The sequence below is a fragment of the Haemaphysalis longicornis genome, unplaced genomic scaffold (assembly GCF_048455015.1).
Source record: "Haemaphysalis longicornis isolate Haplotype H1 unplaced genomic scaffold, Haemaphysalis longicornis Haplotype H1 scaffold_2, whole genome shotgun sequence".
In the NCBI taxonomy this organism is placed as follows: domain Eukaryota; kingdom Metazoa; phylum Arthropoda; class Arachnida; order Ixodida; family Ixodidae; genus Haemaphysalis; species Haemaphysalis longicornis.
In genome coordinates, this window is record NW_027526295.1 from 56,545,631 (window position 1) to 56,570,668 (window position 25,038).

The following is a 25,038-nucleotide window of genomic DNA, read 5'->3' on the forward strand; positions in this document are numbered from 1 at the left end:
TTTAAAGGAATATATTGAAATAAATTGAATAAAAATGCGCAATGATGCAATAATGTGGATTAGGGTGTAATAATATTGGCCGATATGTTTAGGGTGTAGATTATGATCTTTTAATATGCATTACGGTAAATCAGGTCACGTTAACGGGTATCCCCATGGTTAGAGGCAAACTGAAGGCATAGCAATTGAAGTGTTTGGGCTTGTTAGTTCATACTTCATACAAAAAGCAGCGCTCATGACGGGACACAAAGGAGGGGGCTACACACACGTAGCGCTGTCTACCAACATTGTGTTTATTTGCCTCTCGGCCATATAAACGAAAAGGGCACACCAATATAAGTGCGAAAAGAGTAAAGATACATAAAACATTACAAAAAATATTAAAAGGTATCAACAAAAAACAAGCAGTTTCCTTCATCATAACAGTTCGACTATTTCGCTACTGTAAGGTGAAGCTTAGTCGTCAATAAACGCTATCTACCTTGGAGACAAGGCAACAGAAGGGGTGCTTACACAATCAGTGTAACTCTTATGTATCGTGTGCGCTTCCAGCAGCTAATGTGTGCGCTGATTTCCGTAATGCTTTAAAACTCGACACCGCTCACATTCAGGGGTACACTTGCAGGACAAAATGTGCGAGGTGAGTCAGCCACCGGATTTTGCTCTGACACTGGGTGCATGCTCCATAAACCCAATGTTCAGGCACTGCGTAGTTTTTCCTACATACCGCAGGCCACAATTCAAACGAATGGAGTAAACAACGCAGTTCCTGCACTTGGAGAAGGGCTGCACGTGGTTTATGCCACATTTTCTGCGAGACAGACCGAAATAAATCATAAATGTGTACTTTTTTCTCCGAAACCAGTACAGATTTATGTATCTACTCTTTTTGCTCTGATTTTCGTCAACCGCTTCGTTTATGTTCCCAAGAGGCAAATAAACACCCTGTTGGTAAACAGCGCTGTGTGTGTGTAGCTTCCTCCTTTGTGTCCTGTTTTTTGTATGTGGAAGATAGACTAATAGTTTGACAGATTAAGGTGGGTTAAGCTACGTTAAGGGGTTTATTATAAATTAGAATATTATAAAGGTGGATTAAATTAGATTAGGGTCTTCGAGATAAATATGCGCGCAGATGTAAGGGTGAATGAACACGGGCTTTGAGCGAAAATGACAACAGATTGAGCAAGTGGCAGTGCGCACAGAGGAAGTGGGAGTACAGAAGTAGGAAGTGCGCTTGAGTGCTCTGATAAAAAGTGTACTTATATTTGTCTGATCCGTCCAATAAAATTCAGTTGACAGTTTGTGCTCATAGCGTCCTTCCTGTATGTGTTGTCATTTTTGTGCAAAGCCCGCGTCTATTCACCAAGATGCGCCAACTCGCGCATCAACAAGTTCTTGTAAACTACGTACTATTATGAGCAATATGAAAGGGAACACAGGAACGCGTGGCAAACAGCCTCGAAACGACTCGGAGCGATACGCGGATGGCGCTGTGAAAATGAAAGGGAGAAGGAGGGCGCTCTTCCACTAACTGTTGGCACTCCCACCACGATGGGATTTCTACAAAGCAGCAGCTTACGTCATTTCGCCGATAATATGGTATCGTCCGACAGCCGATAAGACGCACAGCGGGAATGGGAACAGTTGTTAGAGCAGCGTCCCCCTTTCCACTTTGTTTCCGACGGCAGCCGCTGCGTATCACGCATATCTGGGTCTGAGGGTGTTTTCAATGCGTTCCCGTGTTCCCTTTCATATTGCTCATAATAGTACATGTAATGTTTCTGTACATGTAATGTACATGTAATGTACATGTAATGTACATGTTCTTGTAAACTACGTACATGTAATGTTTCTGTACATGTAATGTACATGTAATGTACATGTAATGTAATGTTTCTACCCCTCAATAGTTTGGACTGGACCCTCCTTCAGTGTTTCAGGCCCCTCACCCGAAGCTGCTCAGTTTGTAGATTTGTGTTCCAACTTTAATTTATCACAACTTGCTACCCAACCAACCCGCACTACACTAACAAGCGCTAATGTGCTTGATCTGGTTTTAACCACTTCCCCCGACCTTGTTCACTCACTCACTTGCACGCCAGGGCTCAGCGATCATTGTTTCATCAACTTCGCGGTTAAAGCCAGTACAAATACTAGAGTTAGCAAGCCCAAGTACGTCCGTGATTATCGAAAAGCTGACTTTTTGTCGATCAACAAAGAGTTGGAAGCATTTCTTTTTGAATATATGGTCACATTTTACGAACGTAGTGTAGCTACAAACTGGGATCTTTTCAAAAATAAAGTGCACTCATTAATCAAAAAGTACATACCGTTACGGCTCATTTCCTGCACCCATCGGTCCCCATGGTTCAACTTTTCCCTTCACCGTCTCTTGAATATGAAGAAAAGGCTGTTTCGCAAGGCAAGAAAGAGTGATAACCGGATCATGTGGTCTGCGTATCGTAGTGTCAATTCGGAATTCAAAAACGCAGTCAAAAATGCAAAGCGTGTTTTTTTTTCATGACACCCTCCCTTCTCTGCTTCTACATAACACGAAGAAGTTTTGGAACGTCATTGGTGGAACGAAGAACAATGTGATATCTTTAATAGATGAAAACGGCGACATTGCACCCTGCTCTGAAAGCTGTTTTCTTCTGAATGACGTATTCAGAAAGGTCTTTATACCGCATCAGCCACATGATCAGGCATACTCCTGTGAAACTTCAAACTTTCCTCCAATGGAGCCTTTGGTAGTTGACTGGGTTGGAATTGTTCCACTCATAGTCCAATTAAAACTTTCCTCATCGTCAGGAATTGATGGTATAAATTCTAAAATTTTGAAAAACATAGACGTTTATTCTTCTATATATCTAGGGGAAATTTTTTCTCAATCTTTGAATTCTTGTCAATTACCCGACGATTGGAAAATTGGCAAAGTTGTTCCGTTATTTAAATCTGGGGACGTTCATAACCCTCTTAATTATCGCCCAATTTCATTGACCAGCATCTCATGCAAGCTGTTTAAACACATCATTTACTCGAGCCTCGTTACGTTTCTTGAAAATAATTCCTTTTTTTCTCCACACCAACATGGATTTCGGAAAACATTTTCCTGCGAAACACAATTAATTTCCTTTACACGCGACCTTTTTTGTGCCCTTGATGATGGTAATTTTGTTGATTGTATTTTTTTGGATTTTTCCGAAGCGTTTGATCTTGTTTCCCATCACTTGCTCTGTCAAAAACTGCGTAAACTAAACATTGACCCCCAAATTCTCGCTTGGATTGAAAATTTTTTATCGAACAGATCACAATTTGTAACAGCCAACGATTACGATTCCTCTTATTGTTCAGTCACCTCAGGTGTGCCGCAAGGCTCTGTACTCGGCCCTCTCCTGTTTCTTATTTTTATCAACGACTTACCTGACGCCATAACCTCTTCCATTAGATTATTCGCAGATGACTGCGTGCTCTATCGAGTGATGTCATCAACGTCTGATCCATCCGCACTACAATCTGACCTTGATAGGATATCGACTTGGTGTGACATTTGGAAAATGCGTTTGAACACTAACAAATGTAAAATGATGAGAATCTCGCGACGTTCCAATATTTCTGAAAGGTCACCAACATCATACAACATTCATGGCCACCAACTTGAAACAACAGCAACATACAAATATTTAGGAGTACACATAACCAACAACCTATCCTGGGAAACACACGTGAATTATATAATTAGTTATGCAAACCGAACACTAGGCTACCTGCGACGTAATTTTGTTATGGCACCTTCCGATCTGAAACTAATCCTTTACAAAACCCTAATTCGCCCTAAACTCGAGTATGCCTGTTCGGTATGGGACCCAGCACAAGATTACCTTATTAACGCAATAGAATCCATACAGAACCGTAGTGCACGCTTTATCCTAACTAACTACTACCGCAAAGCGAGCGTAACTTCAATGAAACGAACCTTAAATCTGCCGAAGCTTTCCGTGCGCAGAAAGCTGTCTCGACTCAACTTGTTCCACAAAATTTATCACTTCAATCCACAACTAAAAAATGAACTCCTTTCCAGCCCGTCGTACTTATCATCGCGCGTTGATCACCCTTTCAAAGTAAACGTCCCTCACTGTAGTACTAATCTGTGCTTCCATTCCTTCATACCAAAAACATCAGATGAGTGGAACCGCCTGCCAACTTCAATAGCTACAATCACAGATGCGCGCGCATTTCGTTCGGCAGTTGAACGTCACTTGTGCATTGTATAATCAATTTTTTTTGCGTGGATATTCATTTGTACACTTGCATATTTTTCACTGTAAATGAATTTTCTTACATAGTCTTTTTTTCACAACTCTCTTTGTATAACTCCCCAGCTTTTGAGTTATATTTCCCTCCGCACCAAATGTTTTTTTTTTTCTCTCGGTGTGTATGCACGTGTATGTGTATATGAATGTGTATATATATGCATATGTGTGTATGTATGTATATATATATGTATGTGTATAGTTTTTACCTCCTGTGATTTGTTTACTTTTTCGCTCTTGCCTTTAAGGCATCGCATCTATACTTGCTTTGTATATTTTCCCCTTATTGTATATATATTTTTTCAATACCGTGTAAAAAAGAAACCCACTCCCTTCTGTAACGCCCCCTGGGCATTGAAGGTACCGAAATATATAAATAAATATCTCTGAATCTTCACTACCCTGTTAGTTATTTTGTTACTCCTTAGATGTTTTGTGGTATAAAAATTGGAAACTTATTTTAATACGCGGTTCCGTTTTTTCTCCGTCAGGTGAACTTCGAAGGAAGCCGGGCGGTGGGTGTGACGTTCTCGAGGTCGAGCCGCGTGATGAACGTGTCTGCGCGGCGCGAGGTGATCTTGTCGGCGGGGGCCGTGGGCTCTGCTCAACTGCTGATGCTCTCCGGCGTGGGACCGAAGGAGGACCTCGAACGACTGCAGGCGGGTTCGCCGTGCGCGGCACGCTCGATTAGTATTACCTCTGAGTAGTCGCAGAAAGTGTTCGAACCAAGTTCTCTACCAGGAAACATTTCCACGCAGTTAGGAGGTCAGTAAAAAAGGAGAGTAAAAGGTCAGTTTTGGAAATCTTGACTGCTGATTGGGTTGTGGGAGAAGCTAAAAATTACGAGCACGGCTCGTGCTAAAGCCGCAGTGCCTGGCTACAATGATGAAGTATTAAGTGTGCGGGTAACTGGCACAACTACCGACTACATGAGGGTGCTGCTTTGGGCCTGTTGGTATGACATGACGGAATCTTGAAGCGCTAGAACACAGGGACAAGCGAGTGGGACTCGCGAGTGGGACACAGGGACTCGCTTGTCCCTGTGTTCTAGCGCTTCAAGATACCGACTACATACTGGCGCTTGCACCCTTCTTGGCTTCAGAATTGCACTACACGTGATTTTTTGCTGTTGTTTTAGTACGTGATATTGTTAATGTAAATGTTGATGTCATCCCTTCAGTAACAGTGATGGTGATTGGACTGTTGGCTTAGGAGAGGGGGCTGAACGATTACAAATGAGGGAGAGGGTAGGGAGGGGGTCTGTATAGTTTCATACAACAGTACCTAAATATTTTGGGGCTGCAATCGCCTGATATAATGGGGGAGATGGGTACTGGTGAATTAGAATTGGCACTTGGAGGCTCACAAAAATTACTGTTTGTAGTGCACGGCCAGATTTGTTATCACTGAGGTATTTGTTGGCCTGTTTTACGAGTGTCGGTCATGCGCGGCATGTTCCGAAAAAAAAAACATTGGTGGAGTCAGATAAGTCCGCTGACGAGATTTGAATGCGAAACCATTAAGGCAATAAGATGTTATTAGGCGGGCGCTAGCCAGTGATGGCAGCTGTCATAGTCACTTACCGATCCCTTAAGGAGGTATATCTCTTTTTCCATGAGTGAAACTTAAGCGCAAAAATTTTTCACAGGGACGAGAAAGGGAACGACACAGGGAACCGGATTAAGGGTCCCGATTGTATAAGAAGCGCCTGTGTCGTTCCCTTTCTCGTCCCTGTGAAAAAATTTTGCGCTCAAGTTTCACTCATGGAAATTGTGAACCAACTAGCTCGTCTCTCCATTTTGCTTCAGGTATATCTTCACTATGGGTTGGTTGGTTGTCGTTGGCGCCGAGCGAAAATTAGTGGTGCGGATCCGCGGTTCAAAAGAAACGTGAGGTTGCTGCAGAAGAGAAGCCTCATCGGCACGACCATAGCGTTTTTCAACAATATGATATTGAAGCTGTACATAAAGACATGAAAAGATCAGTCAGTTACATTAGCCCAGTTAAGCATTGCCAAGGGCGCACGTTATTGAGTGTGACCTACGTCCTTCCCTATTCAATTCTTCTCACACTTGGGACCGGCTGTCGCCCTGTTTAAATAAAATAATGTGTCAGGCAGTCTCCAACGGGCGCATTCATCAGGTGTTCCGTAGCGGCGCACTTGTTATTTCCGGCATGGATTTCCCCCTACGCGTAGGGCCTTCCGAGGTTTACCCCTATGAAGGGCAGCCCTCAGAAACGAGCACTACAAATGCCACACCCTCATTGTGGTGTGTTAGAACAAGAACAAACGTGTAGTGTTGTTTTCACATGTATGCTTGCAAAAAATGCACTCTCCCCACTCGAACAAGAAGCGGCGTTCTACGTTAATCCTAAGATGCTTGTGGGGTCCTACCGAGTGTAGTTTGTCTTAAATGGTAAAGTAAAACTATTTTATTTTAACTGTGAACAGATTCCGTACAATGCTTCCAAGGGCTATGGGACGGCCAAGGCAGACAAACAATACGTCAGGCCCCGTAGTGCTGGTGCACCGTCGCAGACGGTTGCGCAATATCACGTGCAGAAAAACACCGCTATACATATGTGGCGCCTATAAACTGAGGAGGCGAGCCCTTTGGTTTAGCGGACGAACTCTTCTTTTAAATAAAACACCTCTACGCTCGCATCGTACCCCGTGTAACCTCCGACCTCTCAACAGCAAGCGTAATTCTGAGAGTTCTAATATGCACCAGAAGCCTCACTACCCTTGCTAGAGGAAGGGAGATGGTTTTTAGGATTTCGGATGCATTTCAAGCAATATCAGTGGTATTGTACTTTAGCACCATGACAATGTTAACGTTTGATGTAAAGGCTTTTGTATACCCGTACATCTAAATTCCTCATAATACATTCGTGGAGTTCATTTGTGACATGCTTCGAAGGCGGAGGCCAAGCAACATGTTCGAAATGCTTTGTTACCAGTACTTTGCTACCTCTGTTTGCGCCGACTTTTTCGCTTTTGTTTACCTGTGTTTTAGCGTGCATTACTCGACTGACCGCACTTGACGCGACAGGTTTCGTCACTGGCGGGCACCCGTTCTACTCAGGTGTCGTCATATTCCCCTGTAGGGCGATGTGAAGTCGGCGAAACTGCTGGCGACGAGCTGAGGAGGTGCGGTGATAACCCGCTCTGCTCCTGCTCTGAAGACCCGGCTGTGATTCCCATGCGAGCTGAGCATGAGTTCGCGGGTTCGATTTCCCCGCCGCGGCAGCCGCTTTTCTGATGGAGGCGAAAACCAAAAACGCCCGTGTGTATGAGATTTCGGCGCACGTTGAAGATTTCCAGGTGGTCAAATTTAATCCGGAGCCCTACACTACGGCGCGCCTCATCGCCTGCGTTGCGTCAGCGCGTGAAAGCCTATAATCAATCAGTGATTCCCTTACGAACTCAAATGTGTTCTTTCCTTTTCGAAGCGACGGCTATTTGATGTATCAGCCGACAATTAATTGCGACAACGGCAACAACCACAACTACGCTCGCTTTTTACACAATAGGAATGGGAAAGGTTGTAAGGCTCTCGCCTTAACCCTTTTCCGCACTTCAGACCCGTAGGACGCACATTTGGGTTATAACTGAAAAAAAAACAATAAATAAGCATTTTGGTGTTTTATTGCTGTCGATGCCCTTTCGCCGCAACTTACGCCTGCTCCTGAAACATTTCTTGGGTTTGCGGTTACGAACACGTTTCGACTAGTACTGGCTCATTTGGTGTGGGAACGGTTCATTTATGACACTTACCGGTCACCGTACTTGTGCTTTGTTTATGGAAAAAGCGGGGAACAAATTAAATCAATACAATTATTCAACTGTCGCCTTAAACAAAGCATGACTGCATAGTATTGCACCGAATTAGGTAGGGTACGGAGAGTTGCCTTTTTCATGGCCTGAAAAATACTAGATGCAAGGCAAGCGGTAGAAAACAATTGGTGGACGAATGTACGTTAAGAAATCATTAGACACGACGATGTGGAGTACTCTTCTCAAGCTGAGCATAACGCTTCCCATACTCCGTTAAATAAACTTTTGTGCTGTTCCAACAATCGCAGTAGAACATTTTTTGTTCTTTTGTACCAATCATATGTAGCAGAGGTGCCATACATGGATAAGGCCTTCAGCTAAAGTAATAAATCCAGTGTGCGAACGCTGCCACAATCTTTTGAGGAGAAAGATCTGGTACCTTTATAACAGATAAACACTACTTTCGTATCTTCACGTCGAGAAACCTCGAACAGAAGTTTATTTTCGTGCGTAAAGTAACAATACTTCTTACTACCCTCCTGACTTTGCAGATCCCTGTGGTAGCTGATCTTCCTGTTGGGCGGAACCTCCAGGACCACGTGATCTTGTTCCCAGGTTTTCCTGTCGGCACAAGTTCTGCTGTGGGACTAGACCCCTTCAACCTGGACGATGTAGCGCTGTACGCCCGGAACAGGAGCGGTAAGTGGACGTCATGAGATGGCCGAATGAGAAGGCTGTATACAATGGCCGTTGAAGGCTAGGAACAATAACGAAGTGTTTGTGTGATGTTTTTTTGTGAAAGCGTTCCGAATAGTTTTTCATAACTTACTTTAAATGCCTTTCCCGGGTTATTATTGTTCTGCGAGAGTGCTTGGCGTGACCTACAAGGAGAACTGGAGAAATTTAGTAAATGATATGATCCCGTTTTACTGTTCTTAAAATAATCCACCCGCCCTCCTAGGATATCCAGTGCCATAAATGACGACATTACGTCCACCCTTCGAAGCATCGCTTGCAAAAGCAAAACGCCATAAAAATTTCGACAACTACACTGACGCAATAAAAGCGCAAAAATTGGTGGCAAGTTTAGCAGATGTGCGTTAATCCTGCATACAAAATTTCGTTTCGTTCAAAGCTGACGGTAAAGATATTTTGTGCATTCTGCGAAGTCCAGGATAATCCAAAGCAGCGGTTTCCGAACTTGGGCCAGCGTACTGTGTTTGTCAGTCCTAACAACATTTACCAACCGTTTATGAGCAGGGCTGTTTTGCGGATTTGCCACACGGGAAGTAGGCGGTAATATTTCTGAAAGCGGAAGTTGCGCTTACATCATCGGTTTGAAAAAAATAAAAACAAACATACCGGTGATAACTGATACTATATTACCGTCCGTATGAAGGCAATGATGGAATTCTTCCTGCGAATACTTGAGTAATTCTAAAGAATAAACGTAATAAAACCAGGGTACGAAGTTGAAATTCTGCCGCAGTAATAAGTTTTGCTTGTGAAAAATTACAATCTTTGTTTGGTACAAAGTAGTGCGGTGTGACAACAGGAATACACATTATTCAAAAAAATGTGTTTTATTTCCATCTAAGCAATGTTAATGCAAATCAAAACTCCAAAGTGTGAAGGCTGATTGTTTTTTATAAGGATTTAATATTTCGCAACCTTGTTTAAGCATGCGTCAAATTGGAGATTAATGCAATAAATGTTCTCCGCTCTGATCAGCACGACTTCGTGTTTGGTTAGTGTAGCTTATTTGTTTCACTTCTCTGCAACGTATGAATTATATGGGCCATTTCTATGACAAACCTTAGATTATAAGTTGCGGAAGATAAGCTTTGGCTGCGCGTGTAGGGTCGAGTGGACTGAGGAGAAGAGCAATGTAGACAACTAAGCAGAGGTTATGAGTGCGGCTTCTCATTCATATAGAAATACAAGATGGCCTACCGTCTAGCGAAACCTACGAATACGGCGTCCCTTTAATTGAACCGATCCAGGGGGCACCTTGAGTAATAAATGTTTGATGAGTAGCGCCTCCACGCTTCCCAGCTCCGCACGGGTGCCTACACTGGTACACTGGCAGGAATTAAGCGCCTTGCGACACCTTAGTCCTGAGAACTTATGGGGTAAACCCGCCCCCGCCTTGAACTGCTGGGGGCCTTGCGGCAACTGGACAAAAAGGCATCTTGGTAGCTGTGCCAAAGTTAGGGTTGTTTGAGACCTTCATGGCCAACCGGGAGCGGCAACGCACCAGTTTGGTGCCCAATTCTAACAGACGGTACCCCCGGTCTGATCCGCACGTAGAGAATCAGCCAGGCACCTCTCCCTTTCCAAGTCTCATTGTTTAAACTTTTCTTTATTCTTCCTTACGCCCCGCTGCCATCTTCTGTATTTTTTATTTCCGTGCTTTTCAAGGTGCTGATGGTTAACCCTGTTAAAAACAATTAAGGTTGAGTACCTAAAGGAGGGTATAGCAACCGGGCATGGCTAACGTGTCTGGCGCGTTCCAATGCTGGGTCCGGTGACGGGCGGCCAGTACGGCCGCTGAAAATGTCACTTGAATGGCAAGAAAATGTTTTTCACCATAACCTCTAAAAATGGGGTGTGAAGAAGTATTCCAGCAATTTTTCATTTTTGAAAAGCCAGAATGATTTAAAAAACTTCACGCCATGCAGTGCGGGAAGGATGGGACCACAATCACACGTCTGTCACCATTTCTCGAAGCCAAGTTCTAATGAACGAATTGGCAGTCGTAGCTAAAAAGTTAGGCAATGGAGGTGGGCACGAGCTAGCCATTGGAGACTTCCTACAGGAAGTCATGATGCATAAGAGTGCACGAAACTGACAGAAATAACCTCTTCGAGTGTAACGCTCAACCAATTTATGTGCACTGCTACAGGTGTAACCTCTGATGAAGACAGCTTGAACTTGTTATAGCAAGGAAAGCATTATGAACTCTCTGTTTAAACAATAACCAAAGATTTTCTGTTACGGAATGCAGTAACTACACACAACGAAATCCTTCGCTGATGTTCTGAAAACCAGCTTTGCTTACCTTGTCCCTCGATTGGATATATGCCATGGCTGACAAGAAAACATGCAAGAAAATGTTTATTCCGCAATTCTTGTACCTGCAAACGAATACAAAGCGTCTCAGGTCTCCAGATCTAAAGAGACGACTGAGCCCACAGACGAAGTACCATCTGCGGCACATTCTCCTAATTTGTGTAGGTCAAAACTAGGCCTAAAACCGTACCCATTTTAACTGATGAAACGCACGGTCTCGGCTCGTTCGTAGAAGGCAAAATTCACGGCTAAGTCTATAGGTCTGTCAAATTACAAATTCTCAAACTCAGTCGATGCTTAGCCTTCAAGGAAATTGCAAAATAATACAGTCTTTATACGCGTCTAAAACAATTGGGCTTGGCACACAAACAGAAACTGGAACGCACTGGCTGTTGTATCCTGGGCAACTGCGGTATAGGCGCAAATAAGGAAGCAGAGAGGAATGCTGTTGCTACTCTTTTAAATAATTTAGATATTCGATACCTCCCATCAGACAATTTTTAAATCATGCTTACGGAAGGTTCTCGGTGAGAAGTTGCAGGAAGACTTGAATAGGTTGAGAGCAAATAAATGGCACGCAATCAAATCAGAAATACGTAAACGGATCACCCAACAAAGTTGGAAGGATCATAGAAGTTACTTTGTGTATACCGAGGCTGGGGCGTACCCGTGCGGACTTATGCGGACTAATTTAATATGCTGAACAGCTGAGATGCACGAGATGTTAAGGGTTGCTTTCAGTTTTTCATGTGGCAGTTTAACGTACACTGTTGAAACCACTAAAAAGCAGCACTTCCGAAAACTATATACACACATCATACCTCGAAATCGATTGCTGTTTTTATCCAACGAGCGAACGCTTTTCTAAAGTAGTGCTTTAATCCCATGTACGGTATCGTATCACTCATGAGCGTAGCCATTCCTCTGGCTTGAATCAGGGAAGGGCCCAGAGGCAGCTTGCGACATGGTGAAGAAACAGTGCGGTAAGGCGAAAAACAAGGAAAATAACCAGACAGGGTGAACGCCGTTCTGTGTGGTTATTTTCCTTGTGTTTTTCGTCTTCCCGAGCTGTTTCTTCACCATGTCGAAACACCAGCTCGGCTAACTTTCCATCCTGCTGCAGCTTGTGACAGTTTCTTGCGAAACCATATCTTATGCATGATGCGATGTCTCTTGTTTTTACTTTATCCTCTAGGCCAACAGGTTGTCAAAAATTTGAATCTTTTTATACATCGCCTTCTAGTTTATATATTTACTAAATCGCCATCATAGCAAAGGCGCTTGTTTTATTGACGCACTTGAGCCAAGAAAACCTTATGCCGTCATCGTCGGCGTCATAATCGTCTGCATGATCGTCATAATAACAATAATCATCATCCTATAATAATCTTTATCATAGTCCTCGTCATCATCATCGCCATAACGTTGTTCGGCATGATCAGGAGCACGAGAAATGCAATATGAGAATTGTAAGAGTGCAGTTACTGCGAAAACTCATCGCAGGACACTTACTTAACCTTTCAAAAGCACCGTTAACTTGGAGGAGCTTCATAACATGCCTGCTTTGTGTTTTACTACGTGCAGTAGATGCGCAGAAAAAAGAGGCGCACAGAATGACCTACAACAATGAATAAAGCATTACGAAATACAAAATTATGAGTTACTCGTAAGCTTCCCTTTGCTTTCTTCCTCACTCTGCGTTACACTTAGACATTGTTACTGGCTCGTTTAAGATGGATCAAACAAAAAGCTGAAAAATAAAATATTCTGGTTACGTAAAATTTTTGATGTGAAGTATTCTACCAAAGTTGGTACGGATGCTGCCATTTATCCTGACTGGGCATACGTGCAATTTGTTACCTATTTCTTGTCACTTTTTTCAGGACCGCTGTCAATTCCAGCAGGAGAGGAGGCCTTGCTGTTTCTGAGCACCGATTATACGCCAAGACAGGACCTTCCCGACATTGAAGTAATCCTGATGTCAGCCCAACCCGCAAACCAGGTGGTCAGAGAATTGTGGCAGGTCCTGGGATTGCCAGCGGAGGTGAGGTCGTGCATAACAAAGCTTAGAAGCGTTGCTTGCAAGTGCAACGCCGAAACTTGCACGGGAAGATGCTATTGGAGATGTAAGATTTAGCGCAACGAAAGACACGGACGGTGAAAAGGACGGGACGGGCGCTAACTCGCAACTGGATTTTTATTGAAAAGACGACATGCATATATTTTGGAATTTTGATGGCGGACTGTCTTGGTTCTTCTACCGAGGGCCACCGGTGGTAAAGTGAATGTGGCTGGAACTCTGAAGGCCATCGGGAAACCCATGCTCCTGAGGGAATAGCTGACCTTTTTCAGGAAGGAACCAAATACAGTGCGGAAAAGAGGGGGCCAGCCCACGATCTGCTAGCCTTGAATAGGCTAGCAGCTCGTTGGCTGCTGGCCTGACAAACGTGAGTGCCGCCAAGCAGAAGAATAAGGCTGTAGCCATTTGAAAGAGCCCTGAATTTACTAAACTTGCTCAGGGCATTGGAGACAGTAAGAAAATCAGCCTAATCGTTTTTTTCGCAGCCAAAACGCATAACGTTGCTATTCCCTTCAGGACCATTGTGAGCGAGAAAGATTCTCGGCAAGCACTTGTCAGTCGCTACCTTCTGAAGCAGCTTAGCGGCTTGGGTATGAAGGGCCCGTTTGATATTAAAAATTCTACTACGGTAATCAGTGCAATACGCGGCCACACAGACGTAGGCTACGCCTTCTAAATTGATGTAGAAGATTTGTTTTATTCCGCACCGTACAGTGAGCTCTTGCCCGTGGTTGTTGAATGCATTCAAGCAAATGGTGATATGGCCGTCCAAAATGCAGCAGATATTTCCGTTACCAACATTTTGGATCTACTTCAATTCTACCCAAGTGCAACGTGCATTTCGTTTGACGACAAGCGTTTCATTTAAAAGAAAGGCATTTGCATCGGCTCGTGTGTAGCGCCAGTACTGTGCAGCATTCTCTTGGTGAGTGTCAACCGTGACCAAAGTAACTCAATTACCTCGGACAAAGTGTTTTTTTTAGGTACTTACCTAAAAAGATTTTTAGGTACGTTGACTATTTTCTAGTCTTTTTGAAGAAAGAAGATAAAGCCACCTACCCCACCACTGTGACTGAAATTTTATACCTTTTAATTCGGGATTGGAAGGGTTTAACTTTTACTCATCAGCTACCTTTTTACAGTAGTCTCCAGTTTTTAGATATTAACCTTAACCTTTTAGACGACCACTGTTTTGGGAATATTCACCCCGAACCGCCAAGTAACTGCTACCTTAGGATTCTGCACACTCGAAGACTGTAAAGCGAGCTATAGCGGCATTGCTCCTCCAATCTTCGGTCTACAAATCATGTGAGCATGCCATAGAAAAACATTTTGCCCAGCAGATGACCAGACTAGAAGCCGCAGGCTTCCGCGCTCAATGCTCACTGGCGTGGCTGAGGCTTTGCTTCGCAAAAGGAAAACTGTCCCGAAAAGAGCTCACGCAGTCATTGCACAAAAAAAAACAAAAAAAAAAACACGCCATGAAGTTATACCTTGCGCGCAACGAGTCACACATAATCTACAGAAGGTCGCCACAAGGTTGTCTTTTCAGCACCCCTTATACTTGGCACGCTATGCATGCGAGCCCACCCTACAAGATAACATCCCAAAATATGCGATAAGAAGCATGCGATAAGAAGCATGCTAAACCCTTTTTTAACTGCACTGAACGTGTTGTGTATCAGATACCGTTGGATTTTGGCAAGGTATATACGGCCAAACTGGTCTATGTGTGAATGAGCGACTACGAGAGTACGCCCTCTCCATTAAAAATAGGACGGGATCACACTTGCCGCCCCCCTGCAAGGAATGCCACTGTGTACCCGAATTCGACAAGACAAAAATTTTGAAACGAAGTCAGCACGTCACGGCACGTGAAGTAGCGGACGCCTTCTACATCAAGCGAAAAGGAGATAACCGCGTGAGCGTGCCATCGCTGCTAATCTACGCAAAAGAGAGTGCATTCCTTGATAGCTTTCTTGATGTTTGTTGATTTGTGCACTCACCCGATGTCTGTTAAATTTTTTAGCACACATGTGTGATTACGCCGAATGTATATATGCATGCCGTCTTTTCAATAAAAATCCAGTTGCGAGTTAGCGCCCGTCCTGTCCTTTTCACCGTCCGCGTCTTTTATTGCGCTAAATCTAATCTCTGTAATATGAACCAACTCGCCCAGCAGCACGTCTTACTGAAGATGCTATTTGGGTTACGATTCTGGACCCACAGATACTTGGTATCGTTTAGCGGAATTCCCTAGAAATTGGATTTTTTTCAAGGGTGAAGGTCCCGTAGAAGTTAGATTGGAGGTGCCTGAATGATATCTTTCTAGAACAATATATCCGGAGAAAGGGTCCGCACATAAATATCGTTGAGTTGTTGGGCGAAATGCGCGCGCATCGCTTATAGTGGTGATTCGACTGAACATACTCGGATACGCCGAGACTTTTTTCATTTTAGACTGAAGTGAGAGTGACTCAAGTACGAGCTGAACGTTACTACGCGTCTTCAAAGGAAGTGGGTGTCACAAGGTCCTTATATGGTAGGGTGCTTTGTGGGGGTGCACCGAGTTCTTTGATATGGGCAGCCAGCTGTGACCGCAGGGCCGGCAATAGATTATCGGTGGGGAGTGGCCCAGCCTGACTACGAATACGTAATATCAGGGAGGGCAGGGTTGGGTGCAAGAAGTCCTGAAAACAAAATCTGGCTGTCGGGATGCTGCGGGGGAGACACAAAAGCCCAAAAAGTTGCCGTCGTCCCATACATTCATACCATCACGCACCGCCTAAAAAAAGTGGGCCATCGCTATGGAGTGCAAGTGGCTATCACGGCTCGAAACAAGTTGCGTTCTGTATGTGGCAGGCTTTACGGAAAGCTAAAGCCGTGAAGTGATAGGAAAAGTGATTGTGGTGTTAACCACAAGAACCGCTATGTCGCCGGCGAAAGGGGTGTTGTGTACAGCATTCCCCTACCCTGTGGCCGAACTTAACTGGACAAACTGGTCGTTGTATCAAAGTGCGTTTGAGGGAGTATGAATTGTCATTAAAAGGCCCACCATCACCTTATCTTTCTTCCCATTGTACTAAGTGCAGCGCATGCGAACCTAATTTTCCTGGCACTGAAATTTTATTTAGGCACCGTGAACAAACGCCCGCGAAATAAGAGGCATTCCATACAGCAGAAAGAGGATACAAGTGTGTCTGCCAAGCAAGCGAGTGTCTTTATCCCAAAGAGATTGCACATCTGCGTTGGCCTTGACTGTAGCTGGTGTATATCTGGTTGCCTTATCACCGTGGCTTTTGTAATCTTGTTTGCCTCATGAGCAGTGTTTTTTATTGTTTGTGTTAAGTGTTTATATTTACCCTTTTTGATATTAGACTTTAGTTTTTAGACCAGCGGCTGTCCTTGTGTTCCACTTCGTTTGTCTCTGTTTAAGTTCACACGGGTTGCATCCAAGAACACCTGATAGCCCTGCTGTAGCTTCGGCGCGCTAAACCCCTTAATCTGAACTATAAAAGCGTCTACGTTTTTTATTGACTGGCTGTTTGAAAGCAATTTCTTCTTTCCAGCGCTACGACAATTATCTGGGTGCCCAAACCGACAAGCCTGGATTCCAAGTGGCCGTGGTTCACAACAGGCCAAAGTCACGAGGCACACTCAGACTACGGCCTGCGAACCCTGCTGACTATCCAGACATCGACCCGCAATTTTTTCAGCACCCCGATGACGTGAAGGCAGCCGCTCAAGGCATGTGCACGTTCTGTCATGCCTGAAGTCGTTAAAAACCATCCACGATCGTTGGTTTGTGAACCGGAGCCGAATACAAAACTCTTAAGTGTATACGGTGGTAAAAGCGGTTGGAAGCTACAATAGAATCGATTACAGACACGAAATTACGACCACATAGTGGCTCCCCATGGCAGTCTTCTTTTTGAGTTTTAAAGGCTCAATAGCACCCCCCGCCGACTCTCGGGATCACACGATAGGGTCCCGCAAAAGCGCGCTTAGTCGTTTCCTTCAAGACACTATTTCCATTTGTTTTTGTGAAGTTAACGCCCTTGTAAAGAGTGGATTCCAAATACCTTTGGTGTGGCCCCGTTTGTAAGCCTGTAGGAAGTACCGACGCTCTGCCTTGAACGATGGGTATTTTAATGCTGCGTACGTGTTGTTGTTCGGCGAATAAAAGCAACGCACAGTTCGTGAGTTACGCCTTCGTTTCACGGGGTGGTGGTGGTATATGTTTCGTGCGGTGCGAAGTTCTAGAAACACCTGGGCTGCTGGCTCGCATCTCGAAGCACTGACGGTGGGCAATCTTTTGCAATTTGGGCACCCCTCATTTCGGGCAAAAATCTACATGTGCTGTACTGAGAACTCAAGTGTAATTTAATCGGCCTTGTGCTTCTCATAAGTTGAGTCCAGTATGCCAACCAACGAAGCGAACCTTTGAAATTTCGTTAGAGAGCTCACCACCCAGTCCACAACCGGATTCCCTCCTTGCTTCTATCGTACACGTGTCAGCCATCATGTCGCCGTGAAACTATTCTCCCGTAAAGTACTGATGGTTCAGACAACAAGCTTATTCTAGACGTTGTCAACGAATGCGGAGGAGTGCCGCCAGCTAGCGCAATCGTTTTCGAACGAGGATCTAGCTCTCGAGAAGCACCGCCATTGCAAATTTACGCCTGCGAGCAGCTTTTTCACCCGCCCTCTCCTCTGGCCGGGGGTCCCCTTGCGTTCACTGGAATATCCACTGAACTTCTTTCGAGGTATCACTGTTTCTACCGAGTTGTTGAAAGCACGTATTCTGTAAACTACGTCGTAGAGCCCGGAGCCCATTTTTGCTTACGAGCGCTGCCGTGGCTCCGACGCCTTCCACTTTCAGCGCGTGAAGCCATACGTGGACTCACTCGCCGTGTATAACCCCGTGACGCCAGGATAGCGATGTCGATACGGACACAATGGGCGATGCAGCCAAGAATATAAACGCAATCCACGTTGCAACCCACAGCAGACATCGTGGCGCTATCCACCCATATGGGCATGCACAAAAACTGTGGCCACAAGAAGCAGCATTTAGGACGCTTGGTGTGCGAGCAGAGCTTGTTTGGGCCTCTCCTCATCTCTTTTGCGTTGGCTCCTCTTCCGTTGATAAGCACCCTCAACCGACTAAACGCTAGCAACTATCTTGTATACATCAAGGCGAACTAATTGTACTGTTACTACAAATTGTACCCAACAAATAGCCTTTGTCTGAAGGAATTTGCAAATAACTTTCAAGATCGCCCACGACCCCGTCCCCGTCGCAAGCTAGAACTACCAAACGACGGAGGGCGCCAGGTGGTCAAATGCTGGCCCCATCACGACGCTCACAAGATGTACAGTTGGAAACACTGAAACTGTCGCATTCGCAGTAAAAGCCAGCAACAATCTGCAGCCACGCGCTTTTGGGACCACATGTTAAGCTACAGAAAAGTAATGTCTCCTTCTTTATTTTTGAAAAGTTCTCCGCACACGACTCGCATTCAAATCTCATTACCGGTTCCTTTGTATGAGTATAGCTCAATAATAATAAACATGAAATTGGCGCAATGAAAAGATTGGGACATTCATCGTTTTAACCATTTTCGACACCATAAACCAATCCCCCTTTTTCTTGCGCTCTACCCACCTCTGAGCAAGCGTTTCACTGTCGCCTGGGGTTGGTGTAACGGACACCCACGTGTTTATGCAGACAAAACAGGGAATCAATTATGCGCCTCTACGCCACGTTTAAAGTCAAGAAAAACGCTATTCCGTTGGCGTTTGCAAAATTAACAAACATTTCTTTAGTGAACATATCCCGAATAATCGGCTTTCCACCTCTTACCATTTTCCGCACTGCGCTTATACTTTTGCGGCGTCAGCAGTAGGAGGCAGAAAGTTGCGAATTTGCGAGGAGCGTTTCATGCACACTCAAGGTCAAAGGAATCGGAACAAAGACATCTGTTTCGGAAAGCACAAATGAGGACACTGAGGCCTCTGTATTCTGAAAAATTTTATCGCTTATTTGGTCTTTTTGAAGCAATATAATATTTTATGAACATTCCAGGGTGTCGCAATTGTTTGGCGTAGAGAAACATCAAGTTTAGGTAAGGGTAACCTAGTTGCTTTTTTTAAAGGCAATAGTCTTTCTTGGGCTAGTTAAACACAGAAATTTTGGTCTGTCTGTATGTCTGTCAATCTGTGACTCGATTTAGCCACCCGGCCAAAGTTAAACAGAAGCTGCGCAAGAGTCTACTATACCCACAGCCAAATTTCAACGTACAGGTCCGGTGTCAATGTTCATACTTGTAACGTTGTTGAACAAGAACAAAACGTAACGGAAAAGTAAGGCAGAATATAAATATATAAGGTATATTTAACGTCTAGCCTGTTATCTTGGAAGGAACTGCATTAGACATGAGCGGGAAAAAGGAGGCAGGCATTTACTTGGGCGCCAGTCGACTGTAGCCTTTCGTGGATATTTGCAATGAAAGCAGGTAAAGGAGCAGATACGCGGTCAAATTTTTGGGGGGTTCCCTTTTAACTTGTTCATAATGTGCGTTTTTATAGGTCCAATTTAGGCGTCGCATCCACTGAAGCACTGGTCAGTTTTATTGGGCTACTTGAAAGCTTTCGGGGTATCTGAGGCCTACCGCAACATCTGTAATGATAATGCAAGGAATATGTATTTCGAACTTTTGTTCTTGATACACGTGCTTTACTTTCTTGCTAATAATAATGTTGTGTGTACCGGCAGAACCGCATTAAAAATAATTGGCCCTTAAAAATTAGTGAATTGGCTTTACAATGGGCATCAACGCTTCTTCACTGCAAAATGAAATGATCCCGCGTATTGGCGTTTCTGGGAGAGTTTCGCGTTAAGCTGTTCTTGTCTGATCCTGCAGGCCTGAAAACATTTGTGGAGAAAGTGTTTAGCTCGGACGCTATGCGGAGCATCGGAGCCAGGCCCTGGAATGTGACGTTTCCAGCTTGCACCGACAGCGGGCCTCTGTGGAGCTTGGAGTACTTCGAGTGCCTGTTTCGCCACCTCGGACAGTCCACGTATCATGCTTGCTGCACTGCGCCCATGGGCTCGCATTCGGGCGCTGTCGTCGATGAACGACTTAGGTAAGCAACAGAAAATGTACAGTTTGATAGGGTGTTACTGTTTTGAAGCTTGTGGAGCGGTGCGACGACCTTGTTTATTTTCCGCTTGTCATAAGCATGACGGGTTTTTTTGGGTGGGATTGAAACTGCCTACTATAACTCTTCGAAGTCAGTCAAGCCTAAACCCGTCTCATTGCCAAGGCCTTCAGCGGTCTTACTTATTGCAGCCACGCAATACAGAAATTCGGAGAATGCAGTCACTCAAATACGGAAAATAGTTAGCCGTGTAACGCCCTTCATTAAAAAAACAAATCAGATTTGGCGCAAGTAATACTTGTACTCGTTAAAATAGCGTAAATGGAGGTAGTTGATCGGGAAGAAAAAAAGTTGCCTCTAAACAAGTCACACTCAAGACAAGCGGCATAAGAATAATACGCATTACTAGACGATTCTTCGAATTTCTGCATATTTTTTTCTAATGGTTCTGAATTTCCTCACACACTTCCAGCACAAAACTTTCTGTACTTGAAAGCCGGAAGAAGCCTATAAACTGGTGTACATGTACACGGCATAGCTAGAAATTAAATTTTTTGGTCAGTAATTAGTCGGGAACTCTGTGAAGTGTAGAGAGCTACCTCTGCTTCAGATTAACACATACATTTGGTCACGTGGATATAAAATAATTAAGAAAAAAATTACCCCCACCTCCCCTCGCAGGAACCCTGGTGTGATGCAACGCATCTCATGGGGGGTTCTATTGCCGTTTTCCATCGTATTGATTACGCTTATAGCAGGGATTCTCACGCGAAGGGGAGGTGGGCGTAATTTTCCATTTTCACCAAGCAATGCACATGCAGTACACGTATCCTCAGGTACCGTTTTTATTGCAGACGAGAATGAGTGCCTTGTGGTCCGTAAAGTGCACAGTTAGGGGCTCGACGATTGCACCAAGCAATCGCCGAGTACTGCGAGAGAGTGCAAGCGTAACGCGGACGACCGTCGACTGACACCGTCGGAGCGCGGCATGCCGCTTTATATTCACAGCGTCCGAAGGAGAGGAGAGCGTGGAGAGAGAGAGTACTGCACATGCGCAGCGCACGCAGCGCCGCCCACCGGCGCCTAGCAACGGAGTGAGAGCGTGCTGCGCCAACCCGCAGCTGTTTGGGAGAGAGTGTTCGCTATCGGAGAGAGGAGAGGAGGAGAGGCGCAGCTGTGCGGACAACGCCCGACAGACGCAGGAAGGATAAATGGGCGAGCATGAGATGCGTTGCATCTAATAGGCATCATAGGAGAAGTATAAAATTTAGGTTAAAAACAGTTTTCACACCAGCTCGCCCCTCTCGTTTAAAAGTTACTTGCATCACTGCAAGGAAAGGCGTATGTTTATCCCTCCCTGGCGCTTATCCTGTCAATTATCTCTGCCGATTGATACAGTCTCTAATCTGCCTCTAATCTGTCTCTAATATGTCTCTAATATGTCTCTAATATGTCTCTAATATGTCTCTAATATGTCTCTAATATGTCTCTAATCTGTCTCTAAGTGGTATCTAATCTGGTCAACATTACGTTTACGCAGGGTCCGTGGCGGTGTGACCGGACTGAGAGTGGCAGATGCATCCGTGATGCCGGACATTGTGACTGGCCACACAAACGCCCCATGTATGATGATTGGCAGCAAAGCAGCAGCTTTGATATTAGAAGACAGCAGGCATAACTCCGCATAGTATGTGCAGTGTCGCAAGCAAAATAAAGACCTGACATCTATATCTGCACTGCTGAAAAACTATGTCACAAGCGTGGTCACTGAATACATTTGTGGAGTGTTATATGCAAATACAAGACTGAATCTCATGCCAACTGGATGAACCAAAAGTTACCGACGCTTTCTGTGCACCAGCTACAGGGTACAGTGAGCGAGCTCGATTCTTTGGACCACAGATGACATTTTATATCACCAGGTTAGACCCTGCTGTCGATTTGCTTGACCGGTTGCAAGTTAAAGGCTTTGCAGTCGCGATGATACAGGCAAACAGTTCCAACCTGCTAAATCAGGTAGCATGCTTCATGCCGGTTGAGCAAAAAAAAAAAAAAAACATTAGCATGTTTGCTGCTAGGCATGTTTGACGCAAAACATAAATTCCTAAGTGATACCAGGAATGTTATATTTAAAATAGATGTGGTCGCAGTATTTATTAAACCTGGTCAATTAACACCTGTCCTTCCCTTACAGTTCTTGATCAATTCGCTCTCGCGATACAAACTGCTAGCCTCCTGGTTAGTTCCGTTGGTAGAGCGACTTGTCAGGTTAAGCGGTTGTCCCGGGTCGTAATCTTGGACTAGGACAAATTTTCCTTCAGCTTCGAAGTTAAAAAAATCTTTACAGCTTTCCTGTGTAGCCTACAGCTGCGTTGAGGTGAATATCAAACTTCGCTTCGCATATAGAGTTTTCACTCAAGAAAAAAAAAAAAAAACACCTACCCGCATTTTTACTGGTTTTTTGTTTCCGTATTTTCAATAGAAAATTTGCCATTCTTCACCATGTTAGTACTATAGGGCATTTCATCTCCTTTATAACGTAATTTTTACCCTCCAAATAAGGCAGTGTAAACTATGTTTTATTTATGGATTACTGCAGGTCACAAAAATGACCTAGGCAGGGGGGGGAGGTGTTAGAATGATAACATGACCAATTACATAACCGTGCAGGCGGGCGAACAACACACAGGTATACACCATCACCATATTGAGAGAGAGAGAGAGAGAGAGAGAGAGAGAGAGAGAGAGAGAGAGAGAATAAACTTTAATTAATCCAGAAAATGCTTGAGAGAGGCGTCCTCATTCCAGGATGTCTTGAGCTCGGGCCGCGTCGACAGCCCTTTCGATCAGGCGCAGCTGATCTTCGAGGACGGAGCTGGCCAAGGCTCTCTCCCAAAGCTCTGTGCAAAGGTAGATGTTAGGGGGGTCTAGGGTGGACTTGTCGCAGCCGCCCACTATGTGTCTGAGAGTCCCAGGCTCTCCACAAAAGCGGCAAACGGGAGAAACGTGTGTCCGGTCAAAGAGGTGTAGTCTGGTGGGATGCGGGAAGGTGTTGACCTGCAGGGCACGCAATAATCTTTCCTGATCTCTCGGTAGCGATTTGTGTGGCGAAGATATTCAGACACAAGATTGAAACCACAGTTTAAAAGAATTTTCGATTAATATTAGCACATTTCCTGACTAATATAGGACGCTGCAGATTGTTCCAGTCGGTTAGTTTGCGAGGGATAAAGGAATGCTTACAGTAGTTAGTGCGCGCATAGATGTGCGCGAAGTTGTAGGTATGTCATCCTTTTGTAGGACGCGAAGATAACGGAGTGATGTTGTATAAGAGGTCCATAATACCGTTTTCTTTGATAGGTAAAAAAGAAATTTAGGTCTTGGTAGTTTTCTTCGGGGCTATAATGTTGTAATTTTTATTAATCGTTAGTTCTGTCGGCGAGTGTGACTGTCGGAAGCGATTAAGGATGAAACGAACAGCTAATATTTAGGTTCGCTCAACATTGTTATCCTTTGTAATGGGTGGATCGCAAACCACAGAAGCAGTATCCCAATAAAGCCAGATTGTAGGAGTAGCCGGCGCTTCTATAAAGCGTCAACCTCTCCTATTTTTCCACCAGGTATTAAAGAAGAAAGAAGAAGAAGAAGCCAGATTATTGTGTTAAATGGGCCGAGTTTGTTCTGATAAGAGAGAACTTCTGAAGGTGGGTCTTAGTAACCATAACTTTCTACGTGCGGATGAAGAAATCTTTTCAACGTGGGGAAGGGGGATGGGGGGGACCAAGTTATAATACTAGCACTTGGGACGCCACGATATTTACAACTCTGTGACTGAGATGAGTTCCTTTTATACTGTACGAGTAAAACAGTGGTTATTTTTATTGGTTATGCGCATAAAGGCACTTTTATCCGGGGGTATCTGCATGCGCCAGCATTCGCACGGGGTATTGCATCAATAGTTTGGTACAGGTATTTTGGTTATCTGAGGAGTTAACTGAACGAAACTGAAGGCAATAATAGGCGAACAACCGCATATCACGGCCATGTTTAGCACGGGTTGTAATGCCATTGATATACATTTTAAAAAGTAGCGGTCCGAAGACACTTTCCTGGGGAACACCGGAGTTGACTGGAGGATGATTATAGTAAGTAGCGTTTACATCAACAAACTGTTTGGGAGAAGTTAGATACGGTGTTGCCCATTTAACAATGTTCGACGGAAAACCAGTCACTTTGAGTTAATGAGTTATTGATTATTAGGTTCAAAGCGTCGACTACACAAAGGCGATGAGGCACGCCGTAGTGGAAAGCTCCGAATTAACTTTCACCACCTGGGGATCTTTAATGAGCACCGAAGTTTATAAACTAATTTGTAAGGGATATTTTACCAAATGCGTTGCAAAAGTCAAGGAAGACATCAGTTTGACGGGATCTATTTAGAAATAGGAGGACAGAATATATACAATAACTAATTGGGTAGTAGTGAATAAACCTTTACAAAAACAGCGTTGGAAAGATGACCGTAGGTTTTGGTGGTCTGAAAAATTAGCAGTGGCTTAGCACGGCTATGCCAGGATACACGTAGTGTGAGCTAAGGTTCAGCCGGGTATTCTGAGCTGTCCTGGTTGTCT

The 25,038-nt window shown here is 44.4% G+C and overlaps 1 protein-coding gene across 2 annotated transcripts in view; it reads left to right on the forward strand.

The window, feature by feature from the left end:
• The window catches only part of LOC144168915 (4-pyridoxate dehydrogenase-like), a 56,481-nt gene extending 34,327 nt beyond the window's left edge, over positions 1 to 22,154 (forward strand). The window contains exons 6-11 of one of the 2 annotated variants that reach the window (XM_077697910.1): positions 4,805 to 4,972; positions 8,643 to 8,790; positions 13,047 to 13,207; positions 16,813 to 16,990; positions 20,170 to 20,392; positions 21,948 to 22,154. In XM_077697910.1, coding sequence (XP_077554036.1) covers positions 4,805 to 4,972; positions 8,643 to 8,790; positions 13,047 to 13,207; positions 16,813 to 16,990; positions 20,170 to 20,392; positions 21,948 to 22,095 — 1,026 coding nt within the window. In that variant the 3' untranslated portion in view covers positions 22,096 to 22,154. The remainder of the gene's footprint in view (positions 1 to 4,804; positions 4,973 to 8,642; positions 8,791 to 13,046; positions 13,208 to 16,812; positions 16,991 to 20,169; positions 20,393 to 21,947) is intronic. The other variant, XM_077697911.1, reaches the window with a different exon arrangement.
• Positions 22,155 to 25,038: the final 2,884 nt, after the last annotated feature.